Raw genomic sequence first — 21,758 nt, 5'->3', positions numbered from 1 at the left:
AACCGACTGCGCCACCCAGGCGCCCCTCCCTTTTTCTTTTTAAATGTTTATTTATTTTTGAGAGAGAGCACACACACACACACACACACATACACACACACATACACATGCTGGGGAGGAGGAGACGGGGACAGAGGATCTGAAGCGGGTGTGCTGACAGCAGTGAGCCTGATGCAGGGCTTGAACTAACTACAAGATCATGACTTGAGTTGAAGTCGGACACTTAACCTACTGAACTACCCAGGCACCCCATCTCCTGTCACCTTTTAACTCTGTGTGCCACTAACTTAGGTGTCACCACACAGACCAGTTGCCGGAAGCTAAAAGGAAGGGTCACCCTAGGGTTCTAAACTGCTGGAAGGTGGCAGGTGGCTTCTAACAATATGCATTCCCAAGCAAGACTGAACTACCAATGCACTTAAGAGAGAATACTCGACACGGGGTTTTGGGGTTGGGAGGGTTTCTACACTCTTACGGCGGTGGCTAGCAAGCTATGCTTAGAGTCAGAAAAGCCGCTATTTGAAGACAGCTGTCGCTCCACGCAGCACCCCTTCTTGGCTTGGGCAGACCACTCCCCTCTGCATTCTCTGCCGCCAGCTCTGTAAACACGACACATCCCGTCAAAGCTCCACCGCACGGGAGGGAGACAGGAAGGGCAAAAGCAGAATTGCCATCTGTCTGCTTTGTAGCTTAGGAGAAGACCCACTTGGGATGAAAAAGAGGAGACTTGAGATTACGGGTCGCAGAAACAACCCTCTATGAATTTCAGTAGCGTCAAGACTCAGATGTATCAGAGAACACAACAGAGAAGCCACAGGTCTTCCTGGGGGAGGCGGGCATGCGGCACCCCAGCCATGAGCCGCCCCCATCCATAGCAGGGGACCCAGAGGTGCTGGCCTGGGCTCCCTGGTTTGGCACGCCGTCACCTGAGCCGGCCGGACCCCACCCCTGGCAGGCCGGGCAGAGAGACGAGGGCCAGGGGTACCTGTCTCCTCAGGGACACCGCCAACGCCGTTCGAGACCCCAGCCTGTGTGCTCCACTGGCGCTTGCCGTGGGCCAGGATGCCCTCCACGTTGCTGACTTTACAGCCAATTCCGCAGCCTGGCACCGCCTGGAAGTCTGTGCAGTACCCCAAGGTCTCTGTTCCCAGCTCCTGTGGAGGCAGGGAGGGAGGGGAGGTGAGTAGGAGGGAGGACAGACCCGGGAGCGGGGCAGGAAGGCACAGCACCAGCCAGAACTGAGGGGTAAGCAGGACCGGGAAGGGGAGGAGACGGACTAGCAACTCTGCAATCCCTTCTCTTATCCGACACCGACACTATGATTATTAAACTGATGCCTCATGATACTGGACAAAGGGCAGACTGAAAGGAGCAGAGCAGTTCACAGCAAATGCCTCAAATTAAAGGAGGTGGGAGAGCAAAAAGAGGAAAGATTATTTTTATGTTGCAAATCATTCCATGAAAGCGATGGAATGGGGAAATGGTAACAGAGCCGCTCTGAGCCCGGCAAGAGGGTAACCACCCCTTTACAGACCCTGGGGGACGAGGACAGTGGCAGGAGAAAGGACTGAGGAGCTGTTTCATCTGGGTTAACCACACAGCAGAGGAGGGCTGAGCGAGCACAGCTCATCCTGAAACATCAGGAGAGAGGGGACATGGTGGTCCGAAGGACCCTGCACAAAATGCCAAAGGAGATTTCTGGAAGAGTCCCTGTCCAGGTGGAGCTGTCCACTTTTCCCCCAGGCATCCACACCACCTTTCTACATTCACATAATCCTATTCGCCCAGACCGCTTAAAATTTTTCGGGGCAATATTCCGGCACATCCCGCTGCCTCTATGTTTAGACTGAAAACGGAAAACTACACAGGCCTTTCCTCTGGAGAGGTCGAAGGATGACCGCTTCCCCATTAACTGCCAAGAACCCACGGGGCGTTTCGCTCACTGCTGCTGGTTCCTCTCCATTTCCCCGTCCCCAGTTGAGGGCTCCCTCCTTGCCTCACCCCGACCCCTCATTTGGTTTCGTATCCCTCTTGCACTAAGTGCTCGTAAGGGACCGAACTGTTCCGCCATCTGTCGTTCCCACCCGACCACCAGCTCCCAGAGCACAGAAGCTCGGTACGACCTCAGTAAATGAGTGTTAACGCTGAACTGCTTTTGTAATAATCTGGCAACGGGATGAGGGACCCAGCGCTGTGAGCCCTATCTCCAACCTGTTGCTCCGCAGGGGCTGCTGAGGGGTTTCCGGACCCCACAAGCCAAGGCCTCCCGGAAGGCAGCTGACTCCGGTTACGGAGGCCAAGGAGAAAAGGCCTGTGAGGAGGAAGGCGCTTGGAGGCTTCCAGCCCAGCCGGTGACAGCAGGGGAGGTGGAGGGGGGGGGGAGGGCGCGGGGCGGGGTGAGCAATGCCCAGGTTGACATACCTCTTTACAGTACTTGGTGACTGCCACACCCAGGGGGTGCTCGCTGCTGGCCTCCGCAGTCCCCACCACAGCAAGAACCTTCCTGAGGGGCAGCGTGGCCACATCCACGAGCAGGAGGACCCTCATGACCTTGGGGACCCCGTGGGTAATGGTGCCAGTTTTGTCAAACATCACAGTCTTTATCTGCCAAAACAACCACACCTTGGTGATCACAAATACAGATGGAAGGGACTTGAAGAGTCCACACAACCTTGAGGCAGAACTCCACTCAACTAAGCTCGAGTGAGTAACATCCCTTCATGACTCCATTAACTTAATCCTCCACGATCAATCCCGGGTTCACCCACTCCCGCGACAAAGACACTGTCTCCCTCTCAGTCCAGCTGGAACAATCCGCGCTGTGACTTAACCCTTGCCAGGTCGAGCCAGAAGTTGTCACTCCAGTGTGACAGGAGATGGCATGGCACCGTCTTCTGGGCAATGCCACCACGCACATCTGTCCGTGTCAGCGCCCTGCAGTGTCTCTGCGGCCGCCTGAGAATAAGGCGCTCACGCTGCAGCTGGAGGGAGGGGAAGGCGGTGCCCCTGGCCATGTAACCAACCACCGGAGCCACTTTCTCCGCCTGTCCCACTGGGTCCGTGGTCCCCACGGGTCTGGGCTCTGCTGGTCAGTCCCTGTGTCCGCGGCCACAGCCCAGCGACCCCTGAACTCCACACTCCCCCAGGCCCCAGGCCCCGTCGAAGGCCAGCTGCTCGCCGTGCCCAGACTGCCCCACAGGCCCGGCTCTCCCTCACTTAGCAAACAACACTCAGCTCTTTGTTTCTGATGCCGAGCGCCAGCCTCAGCAACGCACGTAACTGCTCTTCCTCCAACAATTCTTGCCGCCTTTCGTCCCTCCCTCCACTCTGCAGGCACAGCGGTCTTCCCAACAAGTAACCCAGTTCCATCCTGCGGGGCTTCAGACCCCTCCACGGCCCCTTGCTGTTCTTGGGGTTAAGTTCCGGATCCAATCTGGAGTTGACAGAAACTCCCAGGCCCTGCCTTCCCTGCCTTGCTCCCTCAGCAGCCTCTTCTCCTGTCAGTCTCTCTCTCTCTCTCATTTCCTTCTGGTCCCTCATTACTTATTCAGCAAGTAACCGCTGAGCGCTTCCGATGTGCCGGACCCTGGGCAAGATGCTGGGGACACAACGGTGAGAAAAGAGTTCCCAGTCCCTGATCTTATGGAGCCTATGATAGGACAGTACAGCCTCCCCAGGCTGTTCCACTGCCAGAACATCCTTCCCAACCTCCGCTGTCTGGCGCACTCTGGCTCTACTGGTTGGTCCCAGGTGGACCCCCTGTACTTCCTTTCCTGCCTCTGCACCCACTCACGCCCAGGCCGACACACACAAGTGAAGGTTAGGTCCCTGCTAAACCACCCTGCCAGCCTCACACGCTCTCACAGATTTGTGGTCTGCATACTCCACACCTGCCTCTCCCACTAACGTGTGAGCTCCCTCACAGCAGAGGCCCATGGCCATTGCCAGGGCCTAGGACAGGACCCACACACACAAAGTAAATGCTCAACAAACGTAAATAAACAGAGGGACGGAAGGTTAGGGATGGGCATGTTGGGCCGAAGAAAGATTCTTCATAAACACGGTTGCTGACTATTCCACTCCCGGGAGTGAGGATCCCTCTGCTAATCACATGTTTGTGCTCCAGTACTGTCTGAGCCTGGCTCCCCGGGTGTGAGTCCCAGCTCTGCCAAAGCTGTAGGCCTTTGGGCAAATTGCCTCACCTCCTCCCGCTGTAGCTTCCTCATCTGCAAAACGGTAATAATAAGCACCCACCTCAAAGAGTTGTTAATGAGACGAAATCAATTTGTATTTAATCTTACAACTCTTAGCTGTTGTTGCTATCATTCCCAGTCAGTCCTGGCTTTCTGTTTTATTTAATTAACAGAGTGCCCTCGAGCCTCTTCCAGGTTGTCCTCTTAATACAGAATTTAAACAGATAGCATTTTCACGAGGACTAAGTTTCAAAAAAAAAAAAAATCACACAGCAACAGCTACAAAGTCATTCCAGCCAAGACCCCAAAGGACAGGCAGGAGAGCAAGGCCAACCTTGTGGGCCATTTCCAGAGGCTTGCCTCCCTTGATGAGGATGCCATTCTGGGCGGCCACCCCGGTGCCCACCATGACTGCCGTGGGTGTGGCCAAGCCCAGCGAGCAGGGGCACGCAATGCAGAGCACCGTGATGGATGTCTGGAACGCAAACCGGATGATCACCTCTGTCTGGGAGATGTGCTTGTTGGGGGTCTGAAAAGAGGAAACAGATACAGGCAGGCTGAGGGTTAAATGAGGGATCCCACAGACTCCTAATCACATGAGAACATTTCAAGGCAGGCAGGGGGACCTGAGCCTGTGTGACGAGCGGGGGTTTGGGAAACATGGTGCGTTCCACTCTGCCTCAGTGTTGTGTTATCACATGGTTCATTCACTGTTCCCCAGCCCAGTTTTCCAACCTGATCCCACAGGCTTTCCTCTGAGAGAGGCATGATGAGAGGTATATGAAACTCTGCTGGAGGAAGGAGCATGGACTCTAGAATTGGACTAGGTATATCCATTTCCTGGCCCTGACACTAATTTGACTTCTCTGGGTCTCAGCTCCCTCACATACAAAACGGAGACAATAATACCAATAATGCCCAGCTGGTTGTTATAAGGGTTAAATGAGATTTTATATATATATATATATATATATATATAAACATATAAATGTGCATTGTACAATATCTAGCAGAAGAAAGGCACCTAAAAATTGTAACTATTACACTTTCCGTATTACATAGTAACAATATTACATGTTATTTTTATCATTCTTATGAAAACTTTAAAAAATCATAGATCTCTAAGGAATCTACCCTAAGATGATAATTATACAAGTGGCTACAGATACAAAGATACTTATCACAGCGTTTTTTATAATGGCAAAAAACTAGAGACAACCCATAGGGAATGAATTAAATTGTGGGTATGAAAAAAATAATTGTGGGTATGATGTACATAATGGAATATTATGCAATTGTTGAAATCATGATGTGTATCTATCCTTGCTGACATGGAAAGACATCAGTAACACTGCTGGATAAAAAAAGCAACCACAAAATGGCATGTGTTGTGACTGAATTAGTGTGAAATTATCTGCCCATATCTCTACATAGTCCTTCAACAATACTGGAAGGATGTTCACCAAAGTGCAAAAAACTGTTACTCCTAGGGACGGGATTTGGAGCCACCTTTATTTTCTTCTATTTTTTTCACTACTGTTTTCTTGGTAAACTCCAAACAAAAAAATATGGGTCTCTTTTCCAGTTACCTAGTGACCCACAAGGTTGTTACTCTTTGCATTCTGACATCGTGATTTATCTTGGTTTATTTTTCAAAATGGCGGTTGTCTCTGAGGTACAATCAGGAGACATCATATTCACTTTAATTATAGTATGTTTTCTAAATCAAGGATACAGAGCACAATCTCTTTAGCGTTCATCTATACTTTATTCCTTGATTTTGAAAGGCAGAATCCTAAAATAAGGTGCATTATTAAAGAGTCATTTCACTTTGATTAGAAACAGTTGCATTTAGATAGAAGGACGCAGTATTTAAGACATAATTGTGGTTTTTAGAGATAAAGATGATATGATTAAAAAAAAAACAACACAGTAATTCTCGTTAAAATAACACCGGACACTCTGACAGGACTGGGTGGACTTCTAGAAGGTGACATGAACGTCTCCCTACAAGTGACATCACACAGCAGGGTGACAGTATCTTAAAGGAACATGCAGTACCTCATGCGCCAGCATCCTCCCTGATATTGCGGATAAAAACAAAAGAAGCCAACGTAAGATGGAAAGGCAGAGACCAGCAGAAAGTCACATATTCCAAATTGTTTGGGAATGACTTTTCCCACAGCCACATGCCAAGGAGCTGCTCTCCCGCAAAAGTGGACATTTGGGGGCAGTCAGGTGCCATAATAGCCCCAGGCAAATTCTAGGAATACAGTCCCAGGTTACTCTTAAAACCACTGAGGTCTCCTTAAGATGTCAGGAAGAGTTTAACATGGACATTTTTCATTTTAAGATAGGAAACTGGAGACAGAAAGTGACATCTTAGTATATGACATGCACCCTGAGAATGTAAGATGTGCTTTTAATTATGGGTATTTTTTTTTTTTTAAGAAAAAAATGCTCTGGTCCATGTTTCTTATATTATGGCCCTAAGGTAAAATACGCATTAGACTTGGCTGAATATAAAACACTGTTCCACTCACTGGGCAGTTATCAAATACTACACCATGTGGGCCATTCACTGTTGATGTACATCAAGGTTTCTCAGTCTCAGCACTACTGACATTTGGGGTCACATAATTCTTTGTTGTGGGGGGCTGTGCTCTGTGTGGTAGGCCATCTGGCAGCATCCCTGGTCTCTACCCACTAGATGTCAGTAATATTCCCTCCCCGGTCAGGACAACCAAAAACGTCTCCAGACATTGCCAGATGTCTCTGGGGGCAACAAAATTACTCCCAACTGAGAATCACCACAGTTCCTATTTCTCAGGCAGAAAAGCTTTTTTTTGTATTTTACACCCTTTTTGGAAGTTTGATAAAACTGTAGTTCCTAAGATCATATTCTTTAATCACTTTTTAACTCGAGAAAGTATATTCCATGGTCTCATGTTATGTTTAATAAATATTTAGTTATTAAGAAGCTTTAGCGTTGCTTGGGAAGCTGCGAGGTTGAGGATGGTATTGATGGACATAGACAGCAAAAAAACATTTTTCTTAACATCTGTTAAGTAATATTATCATGCCATCAAAATTGTGAAGTGACCTATGATATGTGCCTTATAACCCCAGAAATGGCCAAGATCACATAATGTAAATGTTTTAAGCATTACAACCGAGAGCCAACTGGTATCTGTATAATCATCTAACTAAAGAGCCAAGAGGATCTTTAAAAAAAACCTGCAGGAACAGAGTGACTGATCATCCTATCCTGGCTAAGACTTTGCTGCCTTAAGTAAGCAAAACAAGCAAATAAATGTAATGGGTAATTAAAGCCCAATGAATCTAAGACATGAGAGAACAGGATTAATGGCAAGAGGTTATTTAAAACACAGCAACCATACTGCCCAAAGCATTCAACTTACAGGAAAGTATTTCTGAACAACACCAAAATCGATAAAACCGATTATAATCCATACCACCAACGTCAACGTTGAAATGATGATGATAAATGGGACAAAATATCCACTAAACCGGTCAGCCAGTTGCTGAATGGGTGCCTATGAAAACAAAACACCAAGACCAGGGGAAATTACAATCCACAAAGAAATAAAACACCACAAGCATGAGCAAGAACTGGGGTTCCGAGCCCCCTCGTTAACTACACTTACTAATCAATCTCTACTCTGCAAAATCTGCCTGATTTTACGAAGCTCTTGGAGTCATTCCTAAAATGAGGAAGCTCAAGTTGTGTTATTTTTTTAGATTTCTTCATTACCTTTGACATCTGAGCCTCTTCTACTAATTTCACAATCTGAGCCAAAGTGGTGTCATTGCCCACGTGGGTGGCGTTAATGAGCACAGAGCCATGTGCGTTTATAGACCCAGCAATCACTGTACTTCCGGGTTTCTTAGTGACAGGCATGGCTTCTCCTAGAGGGGGAGAAAAGAGACTAACCATCATGCATTCAGCCCCACCCAGCACTCATGTGACCTGGCAAGTGCTGTGATACCCACCCAAAGGGAACATGAAACAAGCCACCTAACCTGTGATGAGGGACTCGTCAGCCATGGTACTGCCTTCCAGGACTTTCCCATCCACCGGGAACTTTCCGCCGGGGACGACCTTGATGACGTCGCCCCGCTGCACCAGCTCCATGGGTACTTGCTCCTCTCTGAAACAAATGCCACTCAAGTTACACACACAGCAATTAACTGGAGCTCACCCCTGCTGGTCTGCCACCCGGGTCGGGTTCTAGACAATGTGTTGGACTGGTTACACTCTTGGCTTTTACACTGAGTGGCAGTATTCATTTTATCTGTTCATTTACAGATTGAGTCAATATTTAGTGCACGGCTAAGTGACAGGTGCTGTACTAGACACTGGAAATACAGCTGTGAACAGGACAGCAAAGTCCCTACCCTCATGAAGACCAATTCTGCGGAAAAAACAGACAATGAACAGGACAGTCCGAGGTATTAAATAAGTATTATGATGCATATAATGTGACTCAAGGGCTTTCTTTTTTTTTGGTGGGGGGGGGTTCACTTGGAAGGCATGCTGTGACCTGGAAGACAAGAAGGGCCAACACACAGGAGAAAGAAAGTTCAAGGGGGAAAACTCTGCTAATGCAAAGGCCCTAAGGCAGGAAGGAAGGGTGCCTTTGAAAAACAGGAAGTGAAGCAGGCAGAGTCCAGATCCCGTTGAGTCCTGCAGAACAGAGTACGGGCTTCCAATGTTAAGAGTTTTACTGGAAAGTGACATAATTTGATTCACATTTTCTTTTTTTTTTTTAATTTTTTTTTTCAATGTTTATTTATTTTTGGGACAGAGAGAGACAGAGCATGAACGGGGAGGGGCAGAGAGAGAGGGAGACACAGAATTGGAAACAGGCTCCAGGCTCTGAGCCATCAGCCCAGAGCCCGACGCGGGGTTCGAACTCCCGGACTGTGAGATCGTGACCTGGCTGAAGTCGGACGCTTAACCGACTGCGCCACCCAGGCGCCCCCTTTTTTTTTTTAAATTGATTCACATTTTCAAGTCATCGCTCTGGCTGCTGCATGAGCACGGGGTGCCAGGGACAATAATAGAGGCTGGGAGAAGAGGTGGGCAAGCAAAAGATGGCAGTGGCGTGGGCCAGAGATGGTGTGAACACCCAGGATATTTCCAGGGCATGCAGATATGCTAAATGAGTAAAGAAAAGAAGCAAAGAGGAGCTCGAAATTCTCAGTTACTGAGATGGAGACAAGTGTGCAGAAGCCGCGGAAGGACAGAGAGAGAAGAGAAGAGATGAAATAAAGACCTTCATTTTGACATGTCAGGTCTGGGATGCCTATCTGAGTCAAGTAGGGAGCAGAAAACATGACTGGAGCTGAGAGAAGAGGGCAGAGCTAGAGGTACAAATCCCGGAGTTGTCAAAACACATGGTACCTACAGCCCTGAAATGGTGCAAGGTCACCTGGGAGCATAAGTGGAAAAGAGACGGAGTTCTAGATCCAAGCCCTGGTGCCGGGGCCACACTGGAGGCTGAACAGGTGGGAGGGCCAGCCAGAGCGGCAGGGAGGCAGACGGGCCAGTGGGGGTGGCAGACTGCGGGAGCAGACATCCTAGCCTCAGCCACAGCAGGCGTCACTACCCAGACGCGATACGGGCAAACTTCATCATACTCTGCACTTAAGATCTGCCTACTTCCGTGAAGGTAAGTCACACTTTCATAAAAAAGAAAACCAACAACAAGTTTCAAATGGAGACACTGGGGGGCAGGGGCAATGCTGGTGGAGAGGCATTAAAATCAGCAATGGCTGGGTCGGGGCAATGGAAATGAATTGATGTGTGAACAAAAAGCAATTTCAGCAACTGATGGAGGCAGCAGCCCAGCGGGATGGGCAGAGGAGAGCGCGCGAAGCGAGGAGACAGGCCGCGGCTCAAGAAGCTCTCACAGGGGGCGCCTGGGTGGCGCAGTCGGTTGAGCGTCCGACTTCAGCCAGGTCACGATCTCGCGGTCCGTGAGTTCGAGCCCCGCGAGTTCGAGCCCCGCGTCGGGCTCTGGGCTGATGGCTCAGAGCCTGGAGCCTGTTTCCGATTCTGTGTCTCCCTCTCTCTCTGCCCCTCCCCCGTTCATGCTCTGTCTCTCTCCATCCCAAAAATAAATAAACGTTGAAGAAGCTCTCACAGGAAGTTTTGCAGAAAAGAGAGTGGAGTCAGACAGGCACGAGTGAGTCATAGCTGTGTGTGTGGACTGGATGCCGGTCCCCAGACAGACAGAGACACATGGTGGGGGAGAGGAGGGAAGGACAGAGCGAAGGGAGGCCGCTGGAGAACCAACCAGGGGCCACATAACACATCACTGTGCACAGCACGGGTTTGAACCACGTGGGTCCACATATACACGGTTTTTCAATAAATACAACAGAGTACTGGAAACAGATTTTCTCTTCCTCCTGATTTTCTTGACATTTTCTTTTCTCTAGCTTACTTTATTATAGGAATAGAGTATATAACAACCTGCAAAGTAAGTGTTCGTTGACTGTTTATGTTATCGGTAAGGCTTCTAGTCAAAGTAACTGATTCGTTTCGGGGGAGTCAAAAGTTATACTCGGATTTTCAACTCTGCACTGGATCAGCACTCCAAACCCCCACTGCTGCTCAAGGGTCGACTGTTGAGAACCGTGCCTCGTGATCAAATGCTGACAAAGTCAACTAAGCAGGCTCCGGGGTTATTTTACACACTTCTTTCATTCTATAAGTACTACTATTGCAAGTATCAGAGAGAAGGATGTACAACGAGCTGCCTTATCAATGTGAGAAGGTAAAATGGACATTTACTGAGTGCATGTCCTGTGCTAGATTTTTACTTGTTTATTTTCTCATTGAATCTTCCCAAAAGTATATGAGGTAAGTGATATTCACTCCCATTTGAGCAAAAACCTGAAGATTTCTTAGGAAGGCACAGAATTGAACCTACATGCCCATTTCTTTCAACGTTGCTATGTGTAAGCGTATAAAACCCCAGAGCCAAAGTGTGCAGAGATATTAAGTATTGACATCAAAACTTTCTTTTTTAAAAACTGTGCAGGAGCACCGTCTGCATAACGAGGATTCAAGAGTCTGTCTGTCTGTCTGTCCCCAAAGGTCTGGTGCTGCCGCCATGCTCCATGCCACCGCCTCCCTGCAAGGCTGTGAGTGCATGCTGCCCCCCCAGGAGCATACGGACGCAGTAAGCGTTTAGTGTTCCCAGACCAAGTGCCACATGTGCCACTGTGTGCACCAGGTGCCAGGGACGCAGTGGTGAGCAAAAGAAGACACGGCCCTGACCCTGGGAGCTCAGAGTCCTCGTGAGGGCCCTGGTGAGTCACAGGGCAGTAGTGCCATCCGGGTCAAGTCCTGGTACAAAGCCACAGTGTCCTCCATTCAACAATGGCGATTTTGTTCCAGGATTAACTGAGATGATGCATGTTAAGGACTGAGCACAGTGCCTGACATACAGTGAGTGCCCAGTGAATGCTGGTGACTTCTATTATATCACCTAATGGACATTTTCACTATTGACAGGCCTCTGCGTAGCAGGCACCGTGCTGGGCTTGGGTACAAACAGGACAAAGTGAGCCTTCCTCTCAGGAGGTTTACTGCCCAGAAGCTACAAGCAGATCCGAGTATGTAAGTTCAATAATGGCCACAATACAATCAATGGAGCAGGAAAAGAAGGGCCCTTTAAAAGGACAGGGAGTGGGGGCGCCTGGGTGGCTCAGTCGGTTAAGCGGCCGACTTCGGCTCAGGTCATGATCTCACGGTCCGTGAGTTCGAGCCCCGCGTCGGGCTCTGTGCTGACAGCTCAGAGCCTGGAGCCTGTTTCGGATTTTGTGTCTCCCCCTCTCTGACCCTCCCCCGTTCATGCTCTGTCTCTCTCTGTCTCAAAAATAAGTAAATGTTAAAAAAAAAAAAATTAAAAAAAAAAAAGCTTTAAAAAGTTTCTCATCACACAAGATCTCCTCCGAGGCCTGCATCAGCAGAAGGAGCGCCTGCTCACTAGCGAAGGGGCGTCGGGAGCTGACAGCAGAACCTTCTCCCCCAGCTTAACCTAACTACCAAGCTTTGGAAGGTTCGCTTAATCTGTGACTTGCCCCTTTGATCTGAATTGACCACATCTTTCTAAGCCTAAACAGCTTGATTTAAGGTGAACAGCACTTTCTGGGAGTCAAGGTGGCTCCTTCCAGCGAGTTCCCAGCGTTTCTTCTTCAGAAGCTTGTGTCCCCCCAAAACACCACCCTGCGGGAATACATTTAATGGAAAGGCGGTGTTTTCCCTAGCATTTCTTCCGCTTTAAGAGTTTCTGCCAGCAGTCTGTCTACCTCACCTGTCTCCTCTCTCCTCTCCTTCCTCATCTAACACAGAGTAAAAAGACAAAGAAAAACTTAGAAGAGAACAGACACAAACCTAGGTAAGATTTGTAACTCTGTTTTCCCCACTCTAACAGGAGCCTTCAATGCGGGAGCCTAGGGACCAGGCTGTGTGGACCTTTTAAGATCAAGCACAAACACGGTGTAATTTCAGTCACTTCGTTCACTCAACGAGTATCTGAGCACCTGCCACATGGGCGTCCCAGGGTGAGTGGAGACATGGAGTACACAGAGGAGTGACAGCCAAGCGGGCCAGGGGACAGGAAAGGCTTCTTGAGGATGTGACCCCCAAGCCGAGCCCTGAAGGACAAGACGACAGGTGAAGGGGAAGAAGAAAGGTGTCGGGGGAGACCTGAGAGCCCCTTTCTGGGAGCTGCCAGTGGGGTGTGGCCAAAACGAGGTGGAGGGACGGCGGCACAAGGGGCTGGGTCCACTGGGGACACCGGCGGACGCCGAGTCTCACGTGTGCGCTCACAGACTTCACCCTAAGGACAGCAGGGAAGCACTACAGAGGAATGCAGTCAGATCCGGGTGTCCAAGAGACCACTGGATTGAATGTGGGAAAAGAGTTAGAAAGAGCCTTGGCTAGAAGCAGGGGGCCAATGAAGACCCTGCTGCAGTGCTGTAGGGGACAGAGCGGTGGCCTGAGCAGGCGTGGTGAACACAGGCACCACAGACACGTCCCCACCGGCCGAGGCCCGGACGTGGCAAGACCCCGCAGAAGGCAGAGGCCGACTCGGGGGTCACAGCACTGGTAGGCCTCATGTTACACAGAAAGTCAATGCCTCGGGAGGGCAGTGTGTGGCCAGGGGACCGTCACCTCCCAGTGGCCTGAAGCACCCTTTCAGGAAGGTGGGGGGAGGGAACAAGCACCCTATTTTCAGACGGGAATCGTGCCTCACAGGCCTTGACTGACGCTCTCCCAGCACACAGCTCGTCTGCGGCAAAGCCAGAAGGAACTCCGGCTTTGAAAACGGCACCACCACAGTGATGAGGGCAGTAGAAGGGCCCACGGGGTGTCCACAAGCAAATACTAATCACCATCTCTGGAAAAACACGGAGCTGTGACGGGGGGAGCCCCAGCATCCTTGGGCCATTTCAGGTAGCTTCTGTCTCCTGGCAGAGACGCATGTCTCCTCATACTCAAATCAAGGCAGGAGTCCCTGTACCTGCAGCCAGTGCCTTCAGGAGCACATCAAAATGAAAGGCGGCCAGTAAAAGCGGCCGGTCCACGGCTTTGTTCCCAGCCGGAACATTCCCGCATCTCAGAAACTCTCAGGTCATTAATTTGTGAGAAAAAGAAGCCAAGGTGTGCAACTGCTGTGGAGCCATGACAGTCGAGTGCGTGGAGCCCCCACGTGCCAGCTGCTGTCACACAGTGTCCACCCACCTGCAAGACAGGTGAGCCGGTGGCCGACAGGGCGCCTGTCCCAGCTCTGCCACTCACCCGCCCGCCAAGGACTCTGGGCAAGTCACGCCGCCCCACTGGGCTTCGGGTTCTTCCTAAAGAAATGGGGCCGTGGGAGCACCCACCCCCCAGGGGAGTGATCGGGTTAAATCAGGCAGGTTAACCTACTGGTCACTACTGGGAATGGTATCCTGTAAGTTCTCAAATCTCAACTATCGTTATTCTCTGATTCATGTTTTCGGCACAGGCTCGCCGAGTACCCCCTCGGGAAGCAATGGAGGAGGGCCTGTCTCAGCCTCCGACGGCCATTCTGGGGCACACACTCACGAACCCACACTGGCCACAGCGTGCAGAACGGGCAGTACCATTGGGGTGGGGCACAGGGCTGCTTCGACGACAGGAGTTTGGACTGTAAGTCATGCTGGATGGTAAGAAGCAGCAAAGACAGACACACTGAAGAGCAATGAGACACTGACAGAGGGACGTTCCTGAGCAGAGGCCCAGAAGGAGAGGAAGGGAGCGTACAGAGGGAAGGCTAGTTTTGTAGGCTGAGTGACAGGAAACTGATGCATTTCCCACCCTGGAGTCAGAGCGAGATCACAGTCCAAAGGGGAGAGTGGTGGGGCTGGAGAGAGAATTCAGGAATGTGAAGGTCTGAAATAAGCACTGCCTAGAATATGAAAACGAGGCTGACCAGGGAAATACAGAAGCCTGAATTCGTGAAAATGCCTGTATTATTAAATATGCGTTGGAGTGCCTGGGTGGCTCAGTCAATTAAGCATCTGGCTTCGGCTCAGGTCATGATCTCACGGTTCGTGAGTTCGAGCTCCATGTCGGGCTCTGTGCTGACAGCTCAGAGCCTGGAGCCTGCTTTGGATTCTATCTCCTTCTCTCTCTGCCCTTCCCCCACTCATGTTCTTTCTCTCTCTAAAATAAGAAAACATAAAAAAATTAAAAAAAAAATAAGCAAATATGCCTTAAAAGCCAGTATGTGTAAGGGTTAAGAATATGGGCTGTGGAACCAAGAGCTTGGGTTATAACTCAATTCCACTACTGAATACCTGTGTGACTTTAGGCCACTTGCTTAGCCTTTTTGAACTTCACTTTCCTCAACTGCAAAATAAAGGTAATAATAGTCCCCTCCTCCTACAGTTTTTTTTTTTAATTTAGATGTAATACAAAGAGGTTAAAAGTGTCTGACAGACAATAAATGCTATATAAGTTCCAGCAATAATAATAACCACCATATTACTTTTAGTATCTGCTAACTATATGAAGAAGAAAAATACTTCTCCCATCTGTATTCCTTGGCAAGTTGAACCTCATCCCTCAGCCTTGTAAATCCTCAGGTCTTGCAAGGAAGGCCCAACGTGTGGACGGTGCTCCGTGCTCTGTGAAGCTTTCCCTGACCACCCCTAGCCTTCCTCTTCTCAATTCCAGAAACACGAATCACCTATACCTCTCATTTGTCATTCAGCAAACCACACCACCTTGAATTCTTGTGGATCTTGTAATCTGTAAACGCCTTATTAATTACCTGGATCAACAGGATGGACCTGGCCACACAAGTCTTTGCTGGCCCCCACAATGTCTAGTGTAAGGTCATGAACACAATGGGTGTCTCAGGTGTCTTACACAGTCTGATATAAATTGGTCGAAAACTCTGGATGAAGACAACCCACCTGATGATCAAGCTGTCCTCGCCAAGGGTCACAACGGTGGCTTCTGTGGCTTGGAGAGACATGAGTTTGGCAAGGGCTTCTGAGGTTTTGCTCTAGGAAACGGCCAGAATGGAAAACAAGCTATCATAAGCTGACCGGTGCAAACCCACACCAATGCTTACCAGGCGGGTATCAGAGAAAACCCCTGCGGGAAGAGGCCGACCCCTCATAACACAGACACAGTGCACATCAAAAGGCTCCTCCAGGATGGATGTTACTCACTGCAGTCATCTCCACACTGAAGGTACAATACCACCAAGTTCTATGAATTACATTTCAGCTGAAAAGACAGGACCAGTCTGCCTACTAACTGCCTCTTTTTTTTTTTTTTTTTTTTAAGGTTCAATTTAATTTCTTTTAGGGTCTCAGTCCTACTCTTTTATAGAATACATTAAAATGCAGGGTGTTAAAAATGGCCTGACCGTAAGATGGAAACATGGATTTCTAGACTCATGAGCCAAATACTCAGTTATGTACGAAGAGGCAGTATACGTGCGGGCCTGAAATCCGGAGTTCTTTTCATTACACAATGCGCCTGAATAAAGGTTTCAGTAATTAACCAGATTAGCTGGGATTTTAGAAGTAGCAATCAGTTTGGAGATTAGCGATCAGAACACCTAATTATATGTCGGTTTCACATTTCTTTAAGTCTTTTGCCAGACTGTGTATAATTAGTAATTCTAAACAAGGCGTTCACATGAATTAAGACTTATATCACTGAAGACACAGTTCTTTTTTTCACCCGGAGCTGCAGTTACCTTCGCCACGTGTTCCAGCCACCGGCCCAGGGCAATGAACACAAAGAGCATGGGGGGGGTGTCAAAGAAGGTCACGGGGCTTCTCTCCGCCTTCTCAGCCACGGCCACCACCAGGATGATGACTGAGTAGGTATAGGCGATGCTCGTGGCCAGCACGATGAGCACGTCCATGTTGGCCGCCCCGTGCCGCAGAGATCTGTAGGCCTGGATGTAGAAGTACCACCCGCCAAGGAGCTGAAAGACAGAGAACAGCAACAGTGCATGAGCAGGCATCCAGTCCAAGGAGCAACCAGAGACCCGGAGGCCCCTCAGGGCTGCAAATGCTTAGACATTACTTTCTACTCTGTGAGTGACATGTAGGAAAAGTATTTCCTGATTCATAAGACTACTGGCCACAGGAACGGAGGGTCAAGGTCATGGGGGACCTTTCAAACCCACAGCACATGACCTGAATGTCCATCAGCAGAGAATGGTGGCAATGGTGACATCAATCATGGTTCATTTATAACATGGATAGTGCTATGCAGTCCCAAAAGAGAATGTGTGCTAGGTCTATAAACCACTCACCTGAAAGATGCCCATGAGACATGGTTAAGTGAAAAAGCCAGTTATAAATCAGTTTATCTAGTATGATCCTATTTCCGTTAAAAAATACAAAGTCCAGGGGCGCCTGGGTGGCGCAGTCGGTTGAGCGTCCGACTTCAGCCAGGTCACGATCTCGCGGTCCGTGAGTTCGAGCCCCGCGTCGGGCTCTGGGCTGATGGCTCGGAGCCTGGAGCCTGTTTCCGATTCTGTGTCTCCCTCTCTCTCTGCCCCTCCCCCGTTCATGCTCTGTCTCTCTCTGTCCCCAAAATAAATAAACGTTGAAAAAAAAAAAATACAAAGTCCCAGGGTGCCTGGGTGGCTCAGTCAGTTAAGCGTCCGACTTCGGCTCAGGTCATGATCTTGCGGCCCGTGAGTTCGAGCCCCACATCAGGCTCTGTGCTGACAGCTCGGAGCCTGGAGCCTGTTTCAGATTCTGTGTCTCCCTCTCTCTCTGACCCTACCCCGTTCATGCTCTGTCTCTCTCTGTCTCAAAAATAAACAAACATTTAAAAAAAAAATTAAAAAAGAAACCAAAGTCCGTGTGTCTATATTATGTGAACATGTACACACATACATATACGTGAAAATGAGTATTTTTTCTACATAGATGAAGATCTGTAAACACGCACGCCCAACCAGTAATAATACTAAGGTAACCCTGGGGAACAGGATTGGGCTGGAGGCAGGGTACGATTCTAGCAAAAGAATATCTTCCCCTTTGCTTCTCCTACCTCAGTATGGTTTGGATTATCTACAATAAATATATATTACATTTATAATTAAAAAGAAAATACAGAGAAAAGCAAATTCAGCTGACAAATAATTACACTCAGTCTTAAACCAGAGACATTTTCACGTTACCTCAGGAGTTTTAGTTTTTATTCTACAACAGATGGGAGGGCACACTTCCCACCAGAAACACAGCCAGCTCCTAAGTATCGCCCCTAGAGTAGAAGCTCCAGCAGGCCCATCTCTTCTAAATTATAATTTCCTCAGGGGGCACCTGGGTGGCTCATTCAGTTAAGCGTCCAACTTTGGCCCAGGTCACGATCTCACGGCTCGTCGGTTCGAGCCCCGTGTCGGGCTCTCTGCTGACAGCTCGGAGCCCGGAGCCTGCTTCGGATTCTGCGTCTCCCTCTCTCTGTGCCCCTCCCCTGCTCATGCTCTGTCTCTGTCTCTGTCTCTCAAAAATAAATAAACGTTAAAAACAATTTTTAATAAATTATAATTTCCTCAGAACCACAGCCCTGTCATTCGGGGCACGAGCCACTGCTTTTGACAACAAAGGCAGTGCAAACTAAACAATAAACAAATACGGGACACACCGCGTCACCAACACCTACAACCACCTACAACCACTGTGAAAGTGACAGCGAAACCAGGTCCTTTCAGTGCCCCCCGCAGGTCCTAAGGGAAACAGCAGCCCCTGCAGGAGAGCTGTGATAAAATGCCGCCTAGGCCAAGCTGATGGGCTGTGTCTGTCATGACAGGGCAGAGAATCTGCTGGCCACACAGAGGCAGGGAGGGAAGATACCCACCTGGACGAAGGTGCACAGGATAAAGAAGATGAGATTTAGAATGGACAGTCCTGGGACGATATTGTGGTCCAGGACCATTGTCTCGTGGGGCTCGTTGCTGGGCACCAACATATAGATCATTAAACCCATAACAGGGATGCCAAACATCAGGCTGCACAGAAAAGACTTCTTCCACCTGCAAAGCAAAGCAGCACAGCAACCTATTAGCTGTCACCTGCCAGCTGGGTTTTGGGCTAGTCTCCTCCTGGGGGCTCAGGTTAAGACTTGCCTTTGGCACACGTCTGGGACGGACGGCCAAGGGTACGAAAATGAAGGGAAGGTTCTCTCCCTGACGCCCGCCACCTGAGAGGATATCTAAACGTTCACACTTCTCAGGGCTGTTCCAGGGACATACAGACAGCCTCTGCCTGCCCATGGCTGACCTGTTGCCTCTAATCTCTAGGGGAGGCAACTGAGGCCCAGAACTGAGAATCTAGACCCAGGAAGTTGAACATCCCAGTCCATATGGCTGCCTGCTGCTCTTTCTTCAAAATAAAATCTTATACAGACTCCCAAGTAAAAAGCAGATAAGAGCAAAATTGTATTAGTATGAACATACTTATACGTTTGACCTTCAAAATAGAGTCAGTGACTGGGGCGCCTGGGTGGCTCAGTCGGTTAAGCGTCCGTCTTCGGCTCAGGTCATGATCTTGCCGTCTGTGGGTTCAAGCCCCGCCATCAGGCTCTGTGCTGACAGCTGAGAGCCTGGAGCCTGCTTCCGATTCTGTGACTCCCACTCTCTCTGCCCCTTCCCCGCTCATACTCTGTCTCTCTCTCTCTCAAAATAATAAATATTAAAACAAATTAAAGAGTCAGTGAGAACCGTAAAGCATTCTTGATGGACACCACAGTGACAGCTCTGGTCTCCTGTCAGCGTCAGCATCCATGCAATTCCCACCAACTGTTGTGGAAGCTCTGACACATCTCCACCCTGGCCCAAAGACCCTGGCCCACAACACTGAAGTCTACACTCTCAGGCTGCCGCCAGGGCCCTGGAATTAGCCCGGCCGCTGGCCTTCCAGGTGCATCTCCTTTCCGTCCTTGCCTCCTCCAGGCATGCCAACCAGAGCAAAGGACAGGAGTCCCTGAGGGCCCCCCCCCCCGCTGTCACCTCCATGCCCCTTGAGAACTCTCACCTCAACCCCCACCTCCACTGCCTGGCAAAGTTCCACTCATTCTTTGAAGCTCAGATCATGTGTCTCCTGCTAGTTGGTTTCCCAGACCCCCTTAACCCACCTGATCCACTGCCCACCCACTCTTTCCTAGCCCAGCTGTGACAGTATCCCACTCATTCCTAACACCAGGCATAGCGCCCTACATACAACAGTGCCCGTGTGTTTGCTGAATGACTAAGTGCACATCTGCATCAACGAATAAACTCAGGCCTCCTTCTTCCCAGGCCATTTTCTTTCCAGTGACCATGCTTCCTGCCCTCAGACCCCACTTCTAGAACCCTTTCAAATAAAGTCTTAAGATACTGTGTTGTAAAAGGAAAAACCCACACCCTCTCCCTCCCATCCCAACTTAAGTGCTGTCCTGTCTGTTAGCCACCAGCTGTAAGTGGCTATCTAAATTAAAATCAGTTAAGATCAAATGAAATTAAAAACTCAGTTCCTTAGTCCCATGAACAGCTCAGCAGCTGGTGGCTCCCAGACTGGGCCCTGAGGGTAGAGAACACTTCTGTCATCGCGAGGGGGTCTGTCGGGACAGCGCTCCTCTAGAGGGTTAATGTCACAAGGGTAGTAAGGCAGCTAGTCCATGTGGATGGCACTGTGGGAAGCCAGGCAGGCAGGGACACCCTTAAGCACAGAACGAGGCGGTCAGGCCCAGTGGGGCGGGCGGAGCGGGGGACCCTTAGACAAGAGCTGCAGCGAATCTTTTCTGTTCTACCTACTGCTTTATTTCCGCCTTGTGGTCCAAGTGATGCACGTTGGGGTTTCTCTGGGCCGGGGAAGCATGAAAGCCGATTTCCTTGTTATTAAAAAAAGAAAAGTGAGAAAGAGGGAGGAAGGTACTTGGTTAAAACATGGGTTGGTAGAAAGCATTTTACATCTTTTGAAATTAGAAAGTCATTCGAAAATCGCTCAAAAGACTGGATGGGTTTTTCCGTTCATGACTTCCGTTCCCAAATCATTCTACAAGTCCTGTCAGAGGTCCAGCACCATCTATGCTCACAGACTGTGTCATCCCCAAGGAGGCGGCCCCAGACGGTGACTCCTATTCCTTCTGTGGGCTAAGGCAGCAGGTTCTGGAAGAAACTTCAGCATGCCCCGAGGCTGATCAATGCTGAATTAGACACACAGAACTACTGTGTGAAGAACCCCAAACATGGAGGGGTCAGGGGCTGTCACTCATTCCCTGCATGAGGAAACTGAAGGTCAGAGGTTAGAGATCCTGCCCAGAGCCATCGTGCTGTCAGAAGAGCGAGGCCCAGTGCTTGGTGCTCAGGTCTCCGGACTCCCAGCCCAGGCCCCTTCCCACTGAGCAGACCCTGGCTCCCTCAACACCTGCACGCTGCGGCTCCCACTGAAGCCAGATGGGGACTGTACCTCAATCTGCTGGTTCTTTTCAGCGTTTCTTGCACCGCCTCGCTCCCTGACCCTCTCTTCCTTATTTGATCTGACCCCCTTACGAAATTACACAGGAAAAGCACAATATAAACCCACCTGATCAATATAAAGAGGGGAAATGTCCCAAGAATCAGCACAATATAAAGAGGGGCCTCAGACTCTCATGTTGGGATTTCACACAAAAATTAAAAGTTCTGGTTGGAGAAAGAGCATCTAGGACCGTGTAAAGACAAATCCTTTTACGACTAATACCAACCTAATTACATTAGGAAAAGGTGCACCAGAGATGCAAGAACGGAGGCCAGACATTGGCAATATTCCTCAGACACGGATAAAGGCGGCACCGCCCTGAGATTGGCGAGCAGAATGGGGGCCGGGACGGGCATGGTAAGTAAGAAGGGTGACTGACATGTGCTCAAAGCACCACCTGGGACTCTCCCGCCTATGAGCACAACAGTCTGACTTCTTGGCCTCATCAGGGCCACATCACTGCTGTTCTGTAAGACCTGTGGTGTGGCAAAAGTCGAAAGGCCGCTGAGCTTGGAACTGTAA

At 49.5% G+C, this 21,758-nt stretch overlaps 1 protein-coding gene across 7 annotated transcripts in view; it reads right to left on the bottom strand.

Annotated features, from left to right (window-relative positions):
• ATP7B (ATPase copper transporting beta) overlaps positions 1-21,758 on the bottom strand; it is an 82,415-nt gene that overhangs the window by 10,337 nt on the left and 50,320 nt on the right. For 6 of the 7 annotated variants that reach the window (XM_040448327.1, XM_040448330.1, XM_040448326.1 and 3 more), the window contains 10 exons: positions 20,531-20,607; positions 18,598-18,772; positions 16,475-16,708; positions 15,678-15,769; positions 8,238-8,365; positions 7,969-8,123; positions 7,616-7,750; positions 4,528-4,722; positions 2,422-2,604; positions 986-1,154 (listed from right to left, as the gene is read on the bottom strand). In XM_040448327.1, coding sequence (XP_040304261.1) covers positions 986-1,154; positions 2,422-2,604; positions 4,528-4,722; positions 7,616-7,750; positions 7,969-8,123; positions 8,238-8,365; positions 15,678-15,769; positions 16,475-16,708; positions 18,598-18,772; positions 20,531-20,607 — 1,543 coding nt within the window. The remainder of the gene's footprint in view (positions 1-985; positions 1,155-2,421; positions 2,605-4,527; positions 4,723-7,615; positions 7,751-7,968; positions 8,124-8,237; positions 8,366-15,677; positions 15,770-16,474; positions 16,709-18,597; positions 18,773-20,530; positions 20,608-21,758) is intronic. The other variant, XM_040448325.1, reaches the window with a different exon arrangement.

Source organism: Herpailurus yagouaroundi, unplaced genomic scaffold (genome assembly GCF_014898765.1).
Source record: "Herpailurus yagouaroundi ecotype Mexico unplaced genomic scaffold, PumYag 197, whole genome shotgun sequence".
NCBI lineage: Eukaryota > Metazoa > Chordata > Mammalia > Carnivora > Felidae > Herpailurus > Herpailurus yagouaroundi.
This window is presented reverse-complemented; position numbering and strand designations above follow the sequence as displayed.